The sequence below is a fragment of the Platalea leucorodia genome (assembly GCF_965183815.1).
Source record: "Platalea leucorodia genome assembly, chromosome: 5".
In the NCBI taxonomy this organism is placed as follows: Eukaryota; Metazoa; Chordata; class Aves; order Pelecaniformes; family Threskiornithidae; genus Platalea; species Platalea leucorodia.
In genome coordinates, this window is record NC_138827.1 from 52,927,358 (window position 1) to 52,944,329 (window position 16,972).

The following is a 16,972-nucleotide window of genomic DNA, read 5'->3' on the forward strand; positions in this document are numbered from 1 at the left end:
TAACTAAAAAAAGTTAAGTTAAAGCAATTAAATGCACTACATTTTTTAAATTGTCTCCTCTCCTGATTTGCCTAACCGGATCAAAGACATCAATTATAAATGCAGCCCTTCTACTTCCCATGGAAACAAGGAAAAGAATTTTTGAGGAAACCTTCTCTAGATTGAGTACATTGGCCATTCAGAGATACAAGATACATATTAATGGTAATGATACATGTTAAGAATCTTAAGAAACCTGCCTCAGAAAATTATCATAAACTGCAATTTCAGAAAGGTTTCGCACATTCAAGGTAAAGGAAGACAATTTGGCACAAAATTCTCAGAGATTTTAATTACTTTGGAGAGACTGAAGAGCTACAGTGCATCTCTACAAGAGCTACTGGTGAAAACGTACACAAACACATCTTGCAATCTGAAACAAAATCTGATAAAGACAAATAAAACAAATCCCCAACCAGACCAAAACATTTAAAAATGAAGCTACACTGAATAGTTTCGGGAACAAAGCACACTAGTTGTTATCTGATCCAAACCTGAGCTTGCCAAGGAATACTAACATCAGACAAAACAGAAACAACCCCCTTCTTTCTACTCTGGTATTCTATGGAAAATTCTTCGAAGTTCTTAAGGAGATCAGTGTTACATAGCATATGTATTCCAGCAAGATATATCACAAAGCTACAGTGCTTCAGTCCTGAAAGTTCTTTCATCTGCAAGGCTTAACGATATTTGGAATGTATTATTCAGTTATATGTCAGAAAATCACAGGCCTTAATTAGAAATGCCATATGCTCCCTTTCAAAAGACGCTAACGTCAAACTTCAAAATAGAACAGGGCAAAGGAGAGAGAATAAACAGCTTTAAAAATCTTTACTTTGTTTCCACTCTAAAGACTATTTACATATTCCAACCTGTATAAGCACTTAGGTATAAATTATAAAGGGAAAAAAATAAAAAAAGAGGCCTTTGGAGGGATATTTAATTATATTCTTCTCTGAGGTGTACTTTTATCCTTTATTTTCCCCCACATTCTATAGCATCTATAAGCCAGCAGCATTAGCCAGAGCATGACTTTATCCAGCCTGATCCTGTAGGGAAAGCCACAGATCCCCTCCTCTAAATGTATCGTGTATTTCTCCCTTCCTCCTTTATTTGCCCTGACCTCTCACAGCCTCTCAACTGGACAATAAAACTTATGCCTCATCAGAACAGGAGGAGGGTGGAAGACATCTCAAGGGAGAAAACCTGAGGAGCTGGGTTGTAAACGTGTGTACACACAAATAGCCTTTAAGAATACTTACAGATAACAGTAAGCCTCTCAGGTTTTTTGTTTATTTGTTTGCTTTGAATTGCAATGTGATTCGCAAAATTCACAAAAAACTCACTTTGTAGATGCCTCATGAACCAGTTCCCTGAATTCAGACCCTCTGTTTAAAGCAAGCCTGAAGGATCACACTTCTACAGCAAGCATTGCTCTGCATGGCTTCAGTGTAGAATCAGAATATTTTGGGCTGGAAGAGACCTCTGGAGATCATCTAGTCCGACCTCCTACTCCAAGCAGCCCTAGTTAGATCAGGTCACTCAGGGACCTGAGTGGGAGGGTAGAGTCTTGAACACCTTCAAGAAAGGAGACTGTAGAACGTCTCTGGACAACCTGTTCCACTACTTGACCATGCTCATGGTTTAAAAACAAACAAATCAACACACCAAAAACATCCTTTTATCTAACCAGAATTTCCCAGGTTCCAACTTGTGTCTGGTGTCTGTTGCCTCTCAGCCTGTTGTTGTGCACCTCTGAGAAGAGCCCGGCTCCAGTCCTCTGATGTAGTAGTTGTAGACAGCAATAAGATTCTTCTCTGCGCATTTTCCTCTCCAGCCTGAACCAAACCCAACTCCCTAACCCCTCATTGTATGTCACGTGCTCCCACCATCTGACCAGCTTGGTGGCCCCCACTGGACTTGCTCCAGTCTGTCCGTGTGTGTCTTGTACTGGGGAGCCCAAAACTGGACCCAGTACTCCAAACACAGTCTCACAGGTGCTGAATAGAGGGGACTGATCACTTCCCTGGACCTGCTGGCTAGACTCCTGCTAATACAGCCCAGGGTGTGCTAGGCCTTCTTTCCTGCAACGGTACACTGCTGACTCGTTTTCAACTTTTTGCCTGCTGGGATCACCAGGTACTTTTCTGCAAAAGTCACTTTGTATCTGGTTAGTGTCCAGCCTGTCTTGTCACATGCGATTATTCTGTCATGGATACAGGACTTGGCACTTGCCTTTGTCGATCTTCATGAGGTTCCTGCCAGTGCATTTCTCCAGCCTGTCCAGGTCCCTCCGAGTAGGAGCCCTGCCCTCCAGCATTATCAACCACTCCACCAATTTGCTGCTATGCACAAACCTGCTGAGGGTGCACTCAGTCCCATCATGCAGGTGATTAATAAAGACATTTAGCAGCACTGATCCCAATACTGATCCCTGAAAGATACCACTACTTACTGGCTGCCAGCAGGACTTTGCACCATTGATGGATTCTTTCATCCCAGCAGTCCAGCCAACCTTCTAACCAGATCATTTTTCACTTATTCAGTCCCTATCTCATTGATTTAATGATAAGGACGTTACGCGACATGGTGTTGGAGGCCCTGCTAAAATCAAGGTGTACAGCATCCACTGCCTGTCCCTTGTCCACCGTACTGGTCACCTTGTCACAGAAAGCAATGACATTGGTCAGAATGATTCACCCTTCATAAATCTATGCTGGCTGTTCCCAATGACCTTGTTTGTCCTTCACGTGTTTAGAAACTACTTTTGGGAGTATTTGCTCTGTAACCGGTCCCATGGACTGAGGTTAGATTGACCTGGATCTTCCTTCTGGCCCAATGACATTTGCTTTTCTTCCATGGACATTTGCGATATGCATGAGAGAAATATGGAAGCCTGTACAGATACCACTGAGGATGGGGGAGGATCTCTGGATGACAGATTTTGCATATAGTCTGTTTTTTGTTAGTATACCTACAGACAAACATAAACGTGTAAAAAATGGTCTCTTTCAAGAATCTGTAGGGACATTCAAGAACTAAATCTAACTGATAAGAAGACTGGCAGCCAATTGGATATATATAATTTTGTGCCTACTCCATTTAGAAACACTTCTATAAATTATTCATTATATGAGCAGACTATTCAGAATAGGACACAAAGAGTTGTATTTTAAGTGGCCCAGCACTAACATTTATTATGTAACAATACTCTATTGACTAGGCTCAATTATAACTCCCCCCCCCCAGTTAAAAAACAGACTCCAACTTGCAGAAGCGTGACTGTTGAATGAAAGATCTCTTAGTGCTGTAGTAGCACCTTTACCAAAATAAACTATGGCTCATTATTCTTGGTAACCAGTAATTTGGAAAATGCTTCCCAAAGTGGCCCATCTTCCACATAGCAGAGGCACCTCTTTGGATTTAGTCTGATCCAGAATAGCCTGAAAGGCTGTTTTTAGTGGAAAACAAAGCTTTCAGAATTACAACAATTACCTTTGGTATGAAATGGCAATAAGGTTATTTTGGGTTGGGGGAAGGGGGGAGCATGCATTTGGGTTTTTTGTTTGTTTTTTATAATAAAGTCTTTGTAACTGATTAAGTGCCACAGAAGACCATCCTATGCAGTAAAATGGCTGTACACATTTGGAGCACTGTAAAACCATGAGAGGCTTTGACTATCTCCCAAGATAGCAACAGACTGATTAAGACAAGCCTTATGAGACAGCTCCACTAGGTTATCCAAGTTCTTCCTTTTTAACTTGACTAAAGAGAACACAGGTCTTGATCATACAGTCCCCTGCAGATATTTGTCTAACCTAACCCCACAAACCTCCAGTTACCTCCCTAAGCAGCTCATTCCAAGGGCTTCACTACTCTTACTCTATGGACTACAGAGTTCGAACCTAATTCTTTCTACCTGCAATTTATGCTAATAACCTTTTTCTCCTAAACAATTTTAGCACGTCTCACTTCCAAAAAAAAAAAAAAAAAAATCTTTGTCTTTATTCTTTCTTCTCTAAAAAACTCTGCTTCTTTCCTCAAAGGACACATTCTCCAGACTGCCACTCATTTCTGATGTTTTCCTCCAGCTGGTCTATATTTTTTTCTTGATGAGAGGTGTTCAACAAAATACTGAGGCATCAAGTGTTCAAAACAGAAGAATTACACACACAGTAACTCTTTATTATAAGCAAATACCCCACAGAAAAAACCCATACACACAGAGACAGAAAATCTTGGCCTCTTCTTCCCCCTCATGTATTCTGAAAGTGCAAGGCTTGGGAGCCCACAAATACAGAACATGGAACACCCTTAGAGGATAACACCAGTATTCACGGCAGCACTGACAAGTTGTGCAAAGACTGTGACAAAATACTGTCAGAAACCAACTCAGAAAAAAAGTCAAATAGCACAGATGTTCCTCTCTCTGACCAGGTACTTAACAGACTCTTTCAAACAAAAGTAATCAACTATGCTTATTGCTATTTTCCATTGTTGGCTTGAGGAAATAAGATTCCAGTTAAGGCCTCTTATTCATGTCAACAAAAATTGAGGTATTAAATATGCTTGAATGTTTTTAATCTTCCTGTTTTTACAGTGAAAGAGGTGGGTTTTTTTGTTTTGGGGTGAGTTTTTTTGAATGGGCCTTTTTGTGCATCTTACTTCAAAAACTTTCCCTTAAACAATACTCTCCTCATCCACATTTGACACCATTTATATAGCTACAGAGCTACTTTTCCAATAGATTCAGTTCTTCTTAAAGAAATCTACTAGATCACCTGAAATATGACAATACCTCAGAAGTCAAACTCATTTATCAGTTAACAAAAAAGGCAAATAAGGCGGAAAACGATACTGTTGTTTCAGAGGGTACAAGCATAAAAGTAAATAAGTGAAGTACATCCTAAAATGAGTAGAAATGCATGAATATAGCAGACAAAAAATGAACAGGTGGGATCTGAGCACTGATGTGAAGAAGAAAAAAGGATTTTTAATGAGTTTTAATTGAGAAGCTGTTACAAGTGAAATAAAGAGTAGGTGGAACTGAAAAATAATATAGTTGGAGCAGCCTGAAGGAGAAGGAAATTAGGTCATGAAGATAGGTGGGAATAGAACTGGAACACTTCAAAAATGAGAAGTTTGATTTTTATGTAGGAGAAGAACAAAAATGAAGGGGGAGCTGAAGTTGGCAGCATATTATCAGGGCAACAAGATATAGACGTTTCTGACATGGAATCATTCCATACATACTAGATAAAAGAGGATCGTGAGAAAGGCCACAAAAAAAGCAAGTTTTCATTTATAAGGTAACAGGAAATTACAGAGCACGAACTATAGTTTTGCCAGGAAAGGCAAGAGTGAAACAAACTTTAAGTCATGAAATGCATTCTAGTATGAAATAAGGCAGATTTTCAGAAAGGTCCAACTTTTCAGTGCGTTACTAAATATTTTGATGAAGACAAAAAGATTTAAAAATGCCTTCCAAATGATATATTTACAAAATTACAATCCTCAGTATATTTTGGAGTCAAATCCAGTTGGCGGCCGGTCACGAGTGGTGTTCCCCAGGGCTCAGTGTTGGGGCCGGTCCTGTTCAACATCTTCAATATCTTCATGGATGATCTGGATGAGGGGATCGAGTGCACCCTCAGTAAGTTTGCAGATGACACCAAGTTGGGTGGAAGTGTTGGTCTGCTGGAGGGTAGGAAGGCCCTGCAGAGGGACCTGGACAGGCTGGATCGATGGGCTGAGGCCAGCCGTATGAGGTTCAACAAGGCTCAGTGCCGGGTCCTGCACTTGGGTCACAACAACCCCATGCAACGCTACAGGCTGGGGGAAGAGTGGCTGGAGAGCTGCCTGGCAGAAAAGGACCTGGGGGTGTTGGTTGACAGCCGCCTGAACATGAGCCAGCAGTGTGCCCAGGTGGCCAAGAAGGCCAATGGCATCCTGGCTTGCATCAGGAATAGTGTGGCCAGCAGGACCAGGGAGGTGATAGCACCCCTGTACTTGGCACTGGTGAGGCCGCACCTCGAGTGCTGTGTTCAGTTTTGGGCCCCTCACTACAAGAAGGACATCGAGGTGCTGGAGCGTGTCCAGAGAAGGGCAACGAAGTTGGTGAAGGGTCTAGAGCACAAGTCTGATGAGGAGCAGCTGAGGGAGCTGGGGTTGTTTAGCCTGGAGAAAAGGAGGCTGAGGGGAGACATTATTGCTCTCTACAGCTACCTGAAAGGAGGTTGTAGCGAGGTGGGGGTTGGTCTCTTCTCCCTAGTAACAAGCGATAGGACGAGAGGGAACGGCCTCAAGCTGCGCCAGGGGAAGTTTAGGTTGGATATTAGGAAAAACTTCTTCACCAAGAGGGTAGTCAGGCACTGGAACAGGCTGCCCAGGGAAGGGGTTGAGTCTCCATCCCTGGAGGTATTTAAAAGACGGGTAGATGTGCTTAGGGACATGGTTTAGTGGTGGACTTGGCAGTGATAGGTTAACAGTTGGACTCGATGATCTTAAGGGTCTTTTCCAACCTTGACGATTCTATGATTCTATGATTTTCTAATTTAGAGGGATGAGCAATAATCAGGAGCAGAAAAATATGGATTTATGAACATGAACAAAGATGACTTGCATTGAATTCTGCTCACAAGAACCTTCTGTTTATATGTAAGTTACATAATTAACTTGAAGAAAAATTGATTTGGCAGCTACTGAAATACATATAAAGAGAGTAAAATCAAAAAAGAAAGATACCCGAATTCTTCACTAAAAGCAAACCAGTAATAGCAAAAAATAGTCTTTTTATTCTTATTCCTTTTTATGAACTATAAGATACACATTTTTCACTTAAAACCATTCAAGCAAAAGCTAACGCTGACAATTTTCAAAATTTTGTATACCTTGCAAACAGTTTGCAAATTTAATTGCTTCTCTATGTAACCAAAAATGTGGATCCCAAAAACCCCTACATTTGATAAACACTGAAAGAGGGTGGAACAGCACGGGATTAGATGATGTCCGTCTTTCACTCGCTGCATATGATAATGGTTTTCACATGTTATAAAGAAGTCTATGCAAAATCTCTCAAAGGACCCACACGTCTACTTGGAAACAATTCTGTTGGTTGCGTGAAATGGCTAGCCAAACTGACTTTTCCTTTTAATACAACAAAAATTTCTGCATTTAAAAACATATCTTAGTTCTGTGCCATGTAGTTTCTACACAGCCCCTGCATTACTGTCATGTTAAAAAAGAATCATTAAAAAAAAAAATCCAAAAATAAACCTTAACTGTGCATCCAAATCTGAGTGTAGAAACATGCGCAAAGAAATGATTCTGTCCTCGTGTAGTGAACATACAAGTGGGCCACCATGACATATCTAAATCTGATGTACAAATGCTTAAAGCTGAATAAAAGATGGAGAAAAATTATCGCTTCATTTCGGTAGTTTTGCTCCCACACAGATGACACAGCCAACTAAATGCTGCAGAGTGGAGGTATTCTTGTAAATATAAACATCTTCCACATGTACTGTGCTGCCTGAAAACTGACATCTTCGAGAACACACAAGAAAACCAAATTTGAGATGCTGTCACAATTCTAAGGCAAAGCAATTCTTTACTCCGTATTAGTAATTTACGAATTTGCAGATTAGTATCTACTGCCATATATTATATAACAACAACAAAAAAAAAAAAACCACCCCAAAAAAACCCAACAGAAACACCAAAACCCACACAACATTATAAACACATAAAAATTATATATTTCCTAGCATTTACTTAAAATGCCAAGGCAGTATTCAAGGCACTTTGATTATAAAATCCTTAGACTTAACAAAATACTAGAAAGCTAAAGACCAAAACTAAAAAGAATCTCACTTGGAGGTTAACAATTATTAATAAAAAGTCAGGGGGAACTGTTTGCTGAGAAAAGCCTTTTTAATCACCTTTATATACAGGTGGTTAAATAAGATAATTTTTTTAATGATATGAAATGTGAAATCACATGAGCATAGTAGTGGCAGCTTGAGGCCACATAAAACCATGGCACTCATGACTGAAACCTGGGAAGATCCTCTAGCAATAGGAAGCTATAATTCCTAATAAGCCAACAGGATTGCAAATCCTTTTTTAAATTACTTTCAAACAACCATACTGTTTATAGGCAGACAAGGAAAAGACAACCACTACTGAAATAAAGCATCCAAAACATTCAAAACAATCTGCAATTGCTTCCAGACAAGATGCAAACACCAATTTATGCTCATTTATGACTGAAAAATGTCTATTTTGTACCACAATCTGAAGTGATTTTATGTAAGCTATAAAAAAAAGGATTGAAATCACAGAAACAGGTTTACCTATGTACCCAAGGAACCGAAAACTCCCCTAATTTGAAAATAATTTTTCCCATTATTCTGCAAGAATAAACCAAAGTCATCGACAGATTTCCCTGGAGTATTCATGAACCATAGGCCAGAATTATGGAATTATATTTTGCCTTGAACTTTACAAAGTCAGCGTGAGCAATAGATTTTATCAAAGAAAGAATTCCTACCTACAATGTGTTCCCAGACGCACCTTGCAGGAGAGGAAGAGGGGAATATAATAGCTCAGAGTAAGCCACGCTCATTTCTTGAGGGCCTAGCCTGCCAACCTAGCTTACAAGCGAACTCCAACAGCAGTCTGGGTTACAGGACAGGAAAGAACCTGAGACCCAGGCAGGCAACCTTCCCTGTACTTCTATCTCCATATAAACCCAAAACAGAAACAACCTTAAAATTCCCCAATTTTCCATTTCATTTACAACCCTGCAATTTCATTAAATACTTCTGTAACCCACAGAAGTGCTTCAAATTCAAAACATTTCAAATACTTGCCTTTTAACAGAAAGGCCATAGTTGCATGAACAAATTTAAATACAGCTGTAACTATCAACAAGAACTGCCACCATTCAGGGCATATTAAAAAATAGAGTCTTCTGCATTCATTATTTTTTTTATATACTAAGGAAGGGATCATATTCTTTCTGGCAGCACAATAATAGCTGCAGAAGTCAACTGAGTGCATTTATTCTATGATTCTATTATTTTTAATAACAGAAGTTAATTTACAAGGCATGAAAATAATCCAATGCAAGAGAATGGATAGTAGAGTCCATAAAATTACATCAGGCTCATCAGGAATATTTTCGTTTTATTTGGAAGCTGTAGATCTGCATTCTTCAGAAGTGCCTGTATTTTAAAACTCGTCTCTTACAGAACTGCAGCAGAGTTCTTGTCTGAAGACACTCACTAGCCAAATGACCTCATGAATTTAGGATTTATAAAGTTTTAGTTAATTTTTATGGAGACAGTAAAAAGACCTCAATGCAGATTTAATTGATCTTGTTTAGGACCCACCAAGATTATTCTGTATTGGATTACTGTAACAAACAGTTCCTATGAATTACATAAAGCTATTTTTAATTTGGATAAAAATGCAGAGCTGACTATTTCCACACTACTAATGTCATTCTTCTCACTCAGTCATTCTCATTTGTTCCTGCTATCCCTCATCATAAACCCCTATTTTATCACAAAATACTCTCAATAGCTCTATTGACTCCTAAAACACCACCTCCTCTACTCCTTTGCTTTTTTGAATCCTGAAAACAGCCTCTACCCACCCACAACATTTGACACAGCATCCTAATTTAGTCTGGCTGATCATCTCCGATCATTTAGTATTGCCCACTTCTTATCTACTGTACACACCATCTTTTTGTGCTGTCCAATACATCACACTCAGATTTCTTTGAAGCTTTCAGGGTCCTCTATCCTTTCATTTCCATTTTAGTTGTCAAATTTCACCATCTCAAAACTGAATTTCCATACCTCTTACGTTAATTTCTCTATTGTATAATATCTCTTTCTTTTTGTTCTTAGAGTTAAGACAGCTAGAGAGAACACAGAGATAAAGTTTTACCCTCTTAAGTTTGTTATTTCTTCTCTTCTGCTGCTCTTTCTTACTTTTACAGCTTCATATTTATATATAATTTCTTCTTATTAAAGGCCAATAACTAAACACCAAACATATTTCAATAGGATTCTTTCTGGTTTAAGTCCACTGTTTATGCATCAGTATCCACTATGCTGTCAACTGCATCCCTGCTCAGTTCCCATCTGTCAGAAAAGTAATATCTAAATCATCATGAAATCTGTTGTTGCAGTAAATAAAAACACAAACCCAAACAGTACTGCATTCCTGGAAGTCAACTCAGAGTGTTCTAGAGGCAATCTAGAAACTTTCGGGAGACTTGGCAGGCATGTTATCTTTTACCTATCATGAATTACTTGTTTCAGGATGTCTGCTAAACATTCTGTGTTTACTCTGCATGCAGTTTATGGATTGAAACAAGACCTAGTAACCGGACACTTGGGACCACATAAAACCTCAGAAAAAAAAAAAAAAAAAAAAAAAACAAAACAAACAAAAAAAACTTCAACGCAGTTACAATCAGTTTAAAGACTATTTTCTGGTTTTAAACAAAATTGCTCCCACTTACAATGATCCTTAACCTTCTAGCATTATTCTGATTCAAGAAGAAACTCAAATGGAGTTATCTAGTATTCTCCTGAAATGTTATGTTATAGTTAAAAAAAAAAAAAAAAAAAGAAAAAAAAAAAAAAGAGTTCAAATATTAGAGCCAAAGGAAGATCATCATTTCACGTATGGTCTAAGCAAGCAATGCTGCTAAAAGAAGCCAACCTATGCTTCCCTTCTCCTTTATTATTTGTTTCTAGAACTACACTCTCCTTGCAAATGCTTCTGCTGGAAAGCAATTTTCTTCACTCCTTAGGCTCACACATGCAGCCAGCCACTACAATAAAAATGCTCTATGCAGCTTTGTCTTTTTTCAATAATACAATATACAAGCCATCACTTCTGTACATGTTCTCACTTACTCTTAATGCTCCGAAAAGGACAAAGATTAGGTCAACCAGTTGTGCTCTGCACCTTGCTACAAGGTTCTACTCAAAATTAAATATTAACAGTGAATTTTTCTGCTTATTGATAAAAATTGATACTTAACTCCACTTTATCTAAAACCTTTCCAGAAAGTGTAAGAATTTCCTCATTATATATTTTAATCTTTTAAAATTATTTCTGAATTTAATAGAAAACTTCTTATCAAGGAGTGTACTTTACATTCTAGGTTTTGACAAGAAAGCATTAATATTAATTATATTTTAAAAATTATTATCTCCAAAGCAAGGAACCTTAGATGATTGGGTTGCTAGAAATATCTATTACAATATTAATAATTGAAAAAAAAAAAAAAAAAGTGAGGTTGATCTGAAAGATCTCTAAGTAGCTATTGCACAATCTTTGCAAAGGTCTTAATTTTTTTATATAGCTGTTCAGATGAAAAATAAAGCTAAAATAAGAATATTAAAAGCTAAGAATGTTATTTAGGGAATATATGATCTCAATTTTCTATATGCAGTTGCTGCATATTTGAAAGAGACTACACCTAACACTAGTACAGTAATTATTTTTAATCATTGGGGGGGGGGGGGGGGCAGGAATCATGTTTGGCCTTTCATTAAAACAAAAAGAAGAATATTGAAAGAAATGCCTTCTTTCTTATGAACATCTTTATTCATATACTCATGACATAAGACATCCCACTGAGCTATGTGTATGCGCACACACACAGAGTACACAGAAATCAGGTACGGTGCAAATGAGGCATGCAGTCTTACAGCATTATACAAATGAAATTGCAATGCATGGTGCTTCTGAAGTAAATTAAGTCATATTCTGTGGGCATGTAGGATATATATGAGGATATAGCAAAAAAAAAAAAAAGAGAACAGATAATCCTCCTCAATATCTGTAATGGGAATACCAGCCTCTGACCTATGAAATAGGAAAATCCTGACAATGCACACCTGCCCTAGTCAGGTTGCAAGCAGAAAAAACCCACATGGCCAGGTAGCTACCATTCTTAACATCAAAGAAAAGAAAAAGCCTTCTTCCAAGGCTAAGACAAGACATTGTAAACTCAAGGGGTTTTTTTTCCATCATCATAATTAGTACCCTGAAAAGAAAAAGAAAGAAAAAGAATGAAGAGATTTATTTAGAACAACTGCAAATGACTCATTTAACCTGCATATCCACTAGGATAGATAACTTCTAGGCAGATAACTCTAAATGCAGTTTCCATGAGAACAGAGTCACATCATGATATTTTTAATGTCTTCTCTTAGGAAGTAATCTACATTTAAAATATGGAAACTAGCATTAGGAAACTAAACCAAAGTTAAACTTGGGTTCATACCCCAGTGGAATACTTTTAGTCTATAATAAAATAAAACCATTCTATAATAGTACCAAGAGGACAATATCCACATTATTACTAATTGTGCTACATTCATCAAATTCTGGAACAGTGCTTTACTCTTCCCAGTAAGAAGCAATATAAGAAAAAAAAAAAAAAAAAAAAGTATTCAAGTAATGACATAAATCCTATCTTATCAAACAAGCTCCAAAAAACATTCTGACTATACAACTATGAAACATCCAGCAAGGAAAAGAACACCCACAGATGTTGAACTACTCTACAATACTCAAAGGTCAAATCTGAAATAACTCCAAATACCAATTAAAAAGCTCCTTTAGCAAAAACAGTATTTTTACTATTCAGAAGTGGTACTCGATATAAAGGAGGGAATAACAGTGATCATCAATGCCCATACCACTCCCTCCCAGGAATCAGGAGAAGGTTTTCAATTCACCAAAGACCATGTGGCTGTGGGGTTTGTAAGCCTGGTGTCACCTGGGATACGTGGGGCTTTTTATTTGTAACTGGAAGAGAGTAACCATGTAACCATATCTGTCTGCTCCTGATGGTGTTAATCACGAGGATCTGATCTGCATTGCATAAACTAATATCCAACTACTTAGATAGAAGTAAGAATCAAGAAGGAATTTTTCCACTGTAGTAAGTGAGACTTTTTAGAGTACTGACAGAATAGGGCCAGAAATCTGAATAACAACTTCGTAAAATTATCACGAGTTCTGGTAGGTCAGATATCCAGATCAAAAATGGCACACAAAAAGCCTATTCTGAATGCTACAGGCTAACCCTCAGAGTACAAAAAGGTGACAGTAGGCCAAGGACCTTCAAAAAAAACCCAAACAAACAAAAAAAAAAAAACCAACACACACCCAAAAAAAAGCCCAAACAAAAAAACCCAACAAAACACACCGGTGGGAAAGACACTGAGGTACTGTTAGCTTTGGAAGGGGCAGGCAAATACGCTGGGTCCATGAACAGCAGCAATCCCCAACATGATCCCCAACTGAACGAGGAGATAGTTTTATACCTAGGACTTATCAAATGAGGGAAAATTAATCACATGCTCAGCAGACAGTTTGGGGGCTGGGGGAACTCCCCATATGAGTCCGGGATTTTCTTTGTTTTTCTTTATAAACAGGCATTTAAAGGCCACCTTTTGAAAGCCCATTCCCAATGCTGTCCTTTAGCAGCACATTCAAGGCAAATGGCTGCTGATCAGAAGAAAATCCTTCTAGAAAAGGTTTTCTATCTTGTTAGCAGAGCACAAGTGCAGCAATAACACATTTTGAAGCATAAAGAAAAATGGACATGCGTTTGCTGCTGCTGCTACTGCAGAACTCCAAATAATAGGTTGGTAAAAATGGCATTACTAAAGAACTGCTGCTAGTAGAAAATAACGTGATCTTTTTGTCCAAAACAGTTGTATTTCTAATAGACACAAATAGGAAGAATTAAATGAGTAAATTAACAGCAGAAATATAATAGTACTATCTGTGAGAACTATAAGTGCTCATTTATTCTTACCTTCTTCTGCCTCATCCTCCTGCGATGACATAGGCCCTCCTCCACTTGTTGGGCTGACCAATTCTTCCTCTCTTGCAGATTCTCTTTGTAGACTGACAACTTCATAAATTGCATCCCCAGCGCTTGTGTGGCTTTTTCCTTCAGACTAAAACAAAATATGTGTATGTATTAGGTCCCCACTGCTGATAAATACAGTTCTAATAGTATGCCAAAACCAAACCCAAACACATACAAACAAATCTCCTATCAAGGCTAAACAATAGTTTGAGCAAGACTCCCTCAGCTTTCTTTGCAATGGCATACATAGACTGGCAGTAATTGACAGCTCTGTTTCTCTTTAAGTTTTATAGGTAGAAAACACAAATAAAACTGCATTATTTCCAAAGCTGCCTCTTAACAACCATTTTAAGTACCGTTCAGAATGATGATTAAAAAAGCTTTCCGATTTAAATATAGCTATAATGAGATGAGGTCAAAGAGAAACTGCAGAGACAGAAAAGAGGAGAGAACAAACAGGAAAAATATCGGAATAATTGACATCACAGGAAAAGGAATTGAATGCCTTGGGGGAGGGGGGGGATTTAATGTAACAGTTTTTAGGAGGTAAAGACAAGAATAAAGCAGAAACAAAACCTCATGCTTTTTTAAAGCCGTAAATCGTGAAAAGCTCCTTGTAGTGTTTTACTCATTAAAAAAAAAAAAAAGAAAAATTCATCTTTCTTCCAGAGAGTATAATTTGCAATATACTCCCTTCAGTGGGGAAATGTATTAGCTGTACGTAGCTATAAAGTTTGTGTTTGTAGCCTAAGTTTTATTTCTTTATTACTTTTATATACGTGTGTGTCTGTTTGTGTATACGTGTATAGATCATAAATATCTATCAATCTAACAGTTAAATTAGCCGGGAAATTTGAGTGTGGTACCTGTAACTACATATATTTGAGGTCAGAATGTTTTCAGTGGAAAGCATTTTGTTCTGTAAAAGCAGTTTTTCTTCCAAATCTGTCTCTTTAGGAATTTGATAACTTTCGAGGCAAACTACCTCAAAAGTTGGGGGGCAGGGGGAAGTTGTTTGTTTTCTTTTTACTCCAAGCTGGAAAAGTTCAAAGTTTAATCGAAGTCTTTCATGTTCAATGGACTTTCACATGAAAAGTAAGTTAGTTAGCTATACTTTAAGCACCGGATACTCATTTTATTTTAAAACTTGCAACCTTGTATTAGTTTCTCCTCTGATTTACAGTTCTGAACACAATTATTATTCAGTGACATGCAGTGATTAATGTATTTGTAGAGAATTGTATAAAACTGCAAACTAATGATTGTATTAAATGAAGCAGCCCAAAATGTTGTGCTATCTTGTTCTTTGTGCATCTTGCCTAATCAAGTTAAAATAAGGTAATTTTTTAAACATATTAAAAACATCAAATTAACCATGAAAAAGAAAAAGAACACAATTTCAGTTAGAGCATATTCAATTTGTTTAAAAAACAAAATTATTATAAAGTTGGAACACTCCATGACACCTTTGCTGGAGATGCACATGAACTGCTGACCAACAGTCGTGCTTTCAACAAGCTAGTGAAATTATAAAAACAGGTAGCTTAAATAGTGACTGCTTGGACTGACACAACAGAAATTATTTTATACTGAGAAAACTTTCCTACTGTATTTTAGATTCATCATTCAGATCTGCTTCCTTTAAAGCTGATACTCCCTGGAAGCAGTGGCTCCAATTATCAGCCAGTTTTGCTGACTGAACTTCTCATGAAGTCAGCTTAATGAACTTCGGGGTGTAGGCATGCATACCCTGCATTTTGATATTAGAACCATTATCCCTGTTTTATTCTCACAGAATACCGTTATCCAGTAATTAAAAAGTACTTGCAAAACTTGGTTAAAACAATCAAGTATTGATGCCACTAATATTATTAACCATCGCTATCTATAGCTTTTATTTTAGAGGGAGTAAGGTATGAAGTACTATGGATTTTGTTGGATGTTACAAGAATTACAAGTCTTTAGCTCCTTGCGCTGGTTAACCGCAAGACCCTTCTCTATAAAAATGCAAATAATTTGGTTATTTCTTTTTTCTGAAGCACAAATTTGCTATCTACAGGAATCTGCCTTTACAAGAATCATGTTCTAACGATGAAAATGTGCATGAGTAACACAGGTAAGATAGACAGACAGACAGAAAGAACAATCCTAAATCACACAGCAACCTGCATTTATGTCACTCCTCATATCTGACTACACCTTACCAATCTCGGTTCAGACCATCAAATCTATCTGAATCCTTCCTCAGAAGAGTTCTGATTTTTTGCTGCCAATACAGACAGGTCCCATTTACCCTTTGCAGGAAAATGCCATTTCATTGCTTTCTTCCTTTTGGAACATCGGTAATGGATGCTTCCTCACTGGAATGGGCACCTTGCAGAGACAGCCCAAGTCCAAAGTTTCCTGCCAAGGACTCTGCATGCTAGAACTTGGAACTGGGCAGACTGCACACGTGAATTTCTCACCGACAGTCAAACATGCTACATTTGCACAATGACCAACAGCATTATTGTCATGATTTTACATCAGCCGGAAATTATACCACAGGATTTGTTCTCCTGCACAGAGAAGCCATCTATCTTTGGAGCTGCAGCTTTTGATATTAATCCACTGTTACGTTCCCTAGAATCTACTTAAGCTCCACTGCTTTCCCCAAAAGTTCACAAATGGCTGATCCCAACGCCATCTGCAAAGTTATCTTCCAAGGAGTAAATGTGCCCTGAGGGTCATCATCTTTCAGAGGTATCTGTAGGAACAGCTATTGCAATACAAACTGTCCAACTGGTAATTGGCTCAATAAAGATTTGCTACAGGTCAACCAGAGAGATCCTGTCATCCATAATCAGGACTTAATCTTATAGAAAGATTACGAAGATTAAAAGCATTCCTTTCCCAAAAATCTGCAGCACAGCTCCTTAGAATTTTACAGCTGGAAGAAATGAATGTGGTTTTTCAGGGAGAGGAGGCACGTGTATATTGTCACATTATAAGGGGTGAGAAAGAAAAAAAGAA

The 16,972-nt window shown here is 37.9% G+C and overlaps 1 protein-coding gene across 9 annotated transcripts in view; it reads right to left on the reverse strand.

The window, feature by feature from the left end:
• The window catches only part of RABGAP1L (RAB GTPase activating protein 1 like), a 266,858-nt gene that overhangs the window by 210,427 nt on the left and 39,459 nt on the right, over window positions 1-16,972 (reverse strand). For all 9 annotated transcript variants that reach the window (XM_082312703.1, XM_082312693.1, XM_082312699.1 and 6 more), the window contains one exon: window positions 13,904-14,048. In XM_082312703.1, the coding sequence (XP_082168829.1) occupies window positions 13,904-14,048 (145 nt within the window). The remainder of the gene's footprint in view (window positions 1-13,903; window positions 14,049-16,972) is intronic.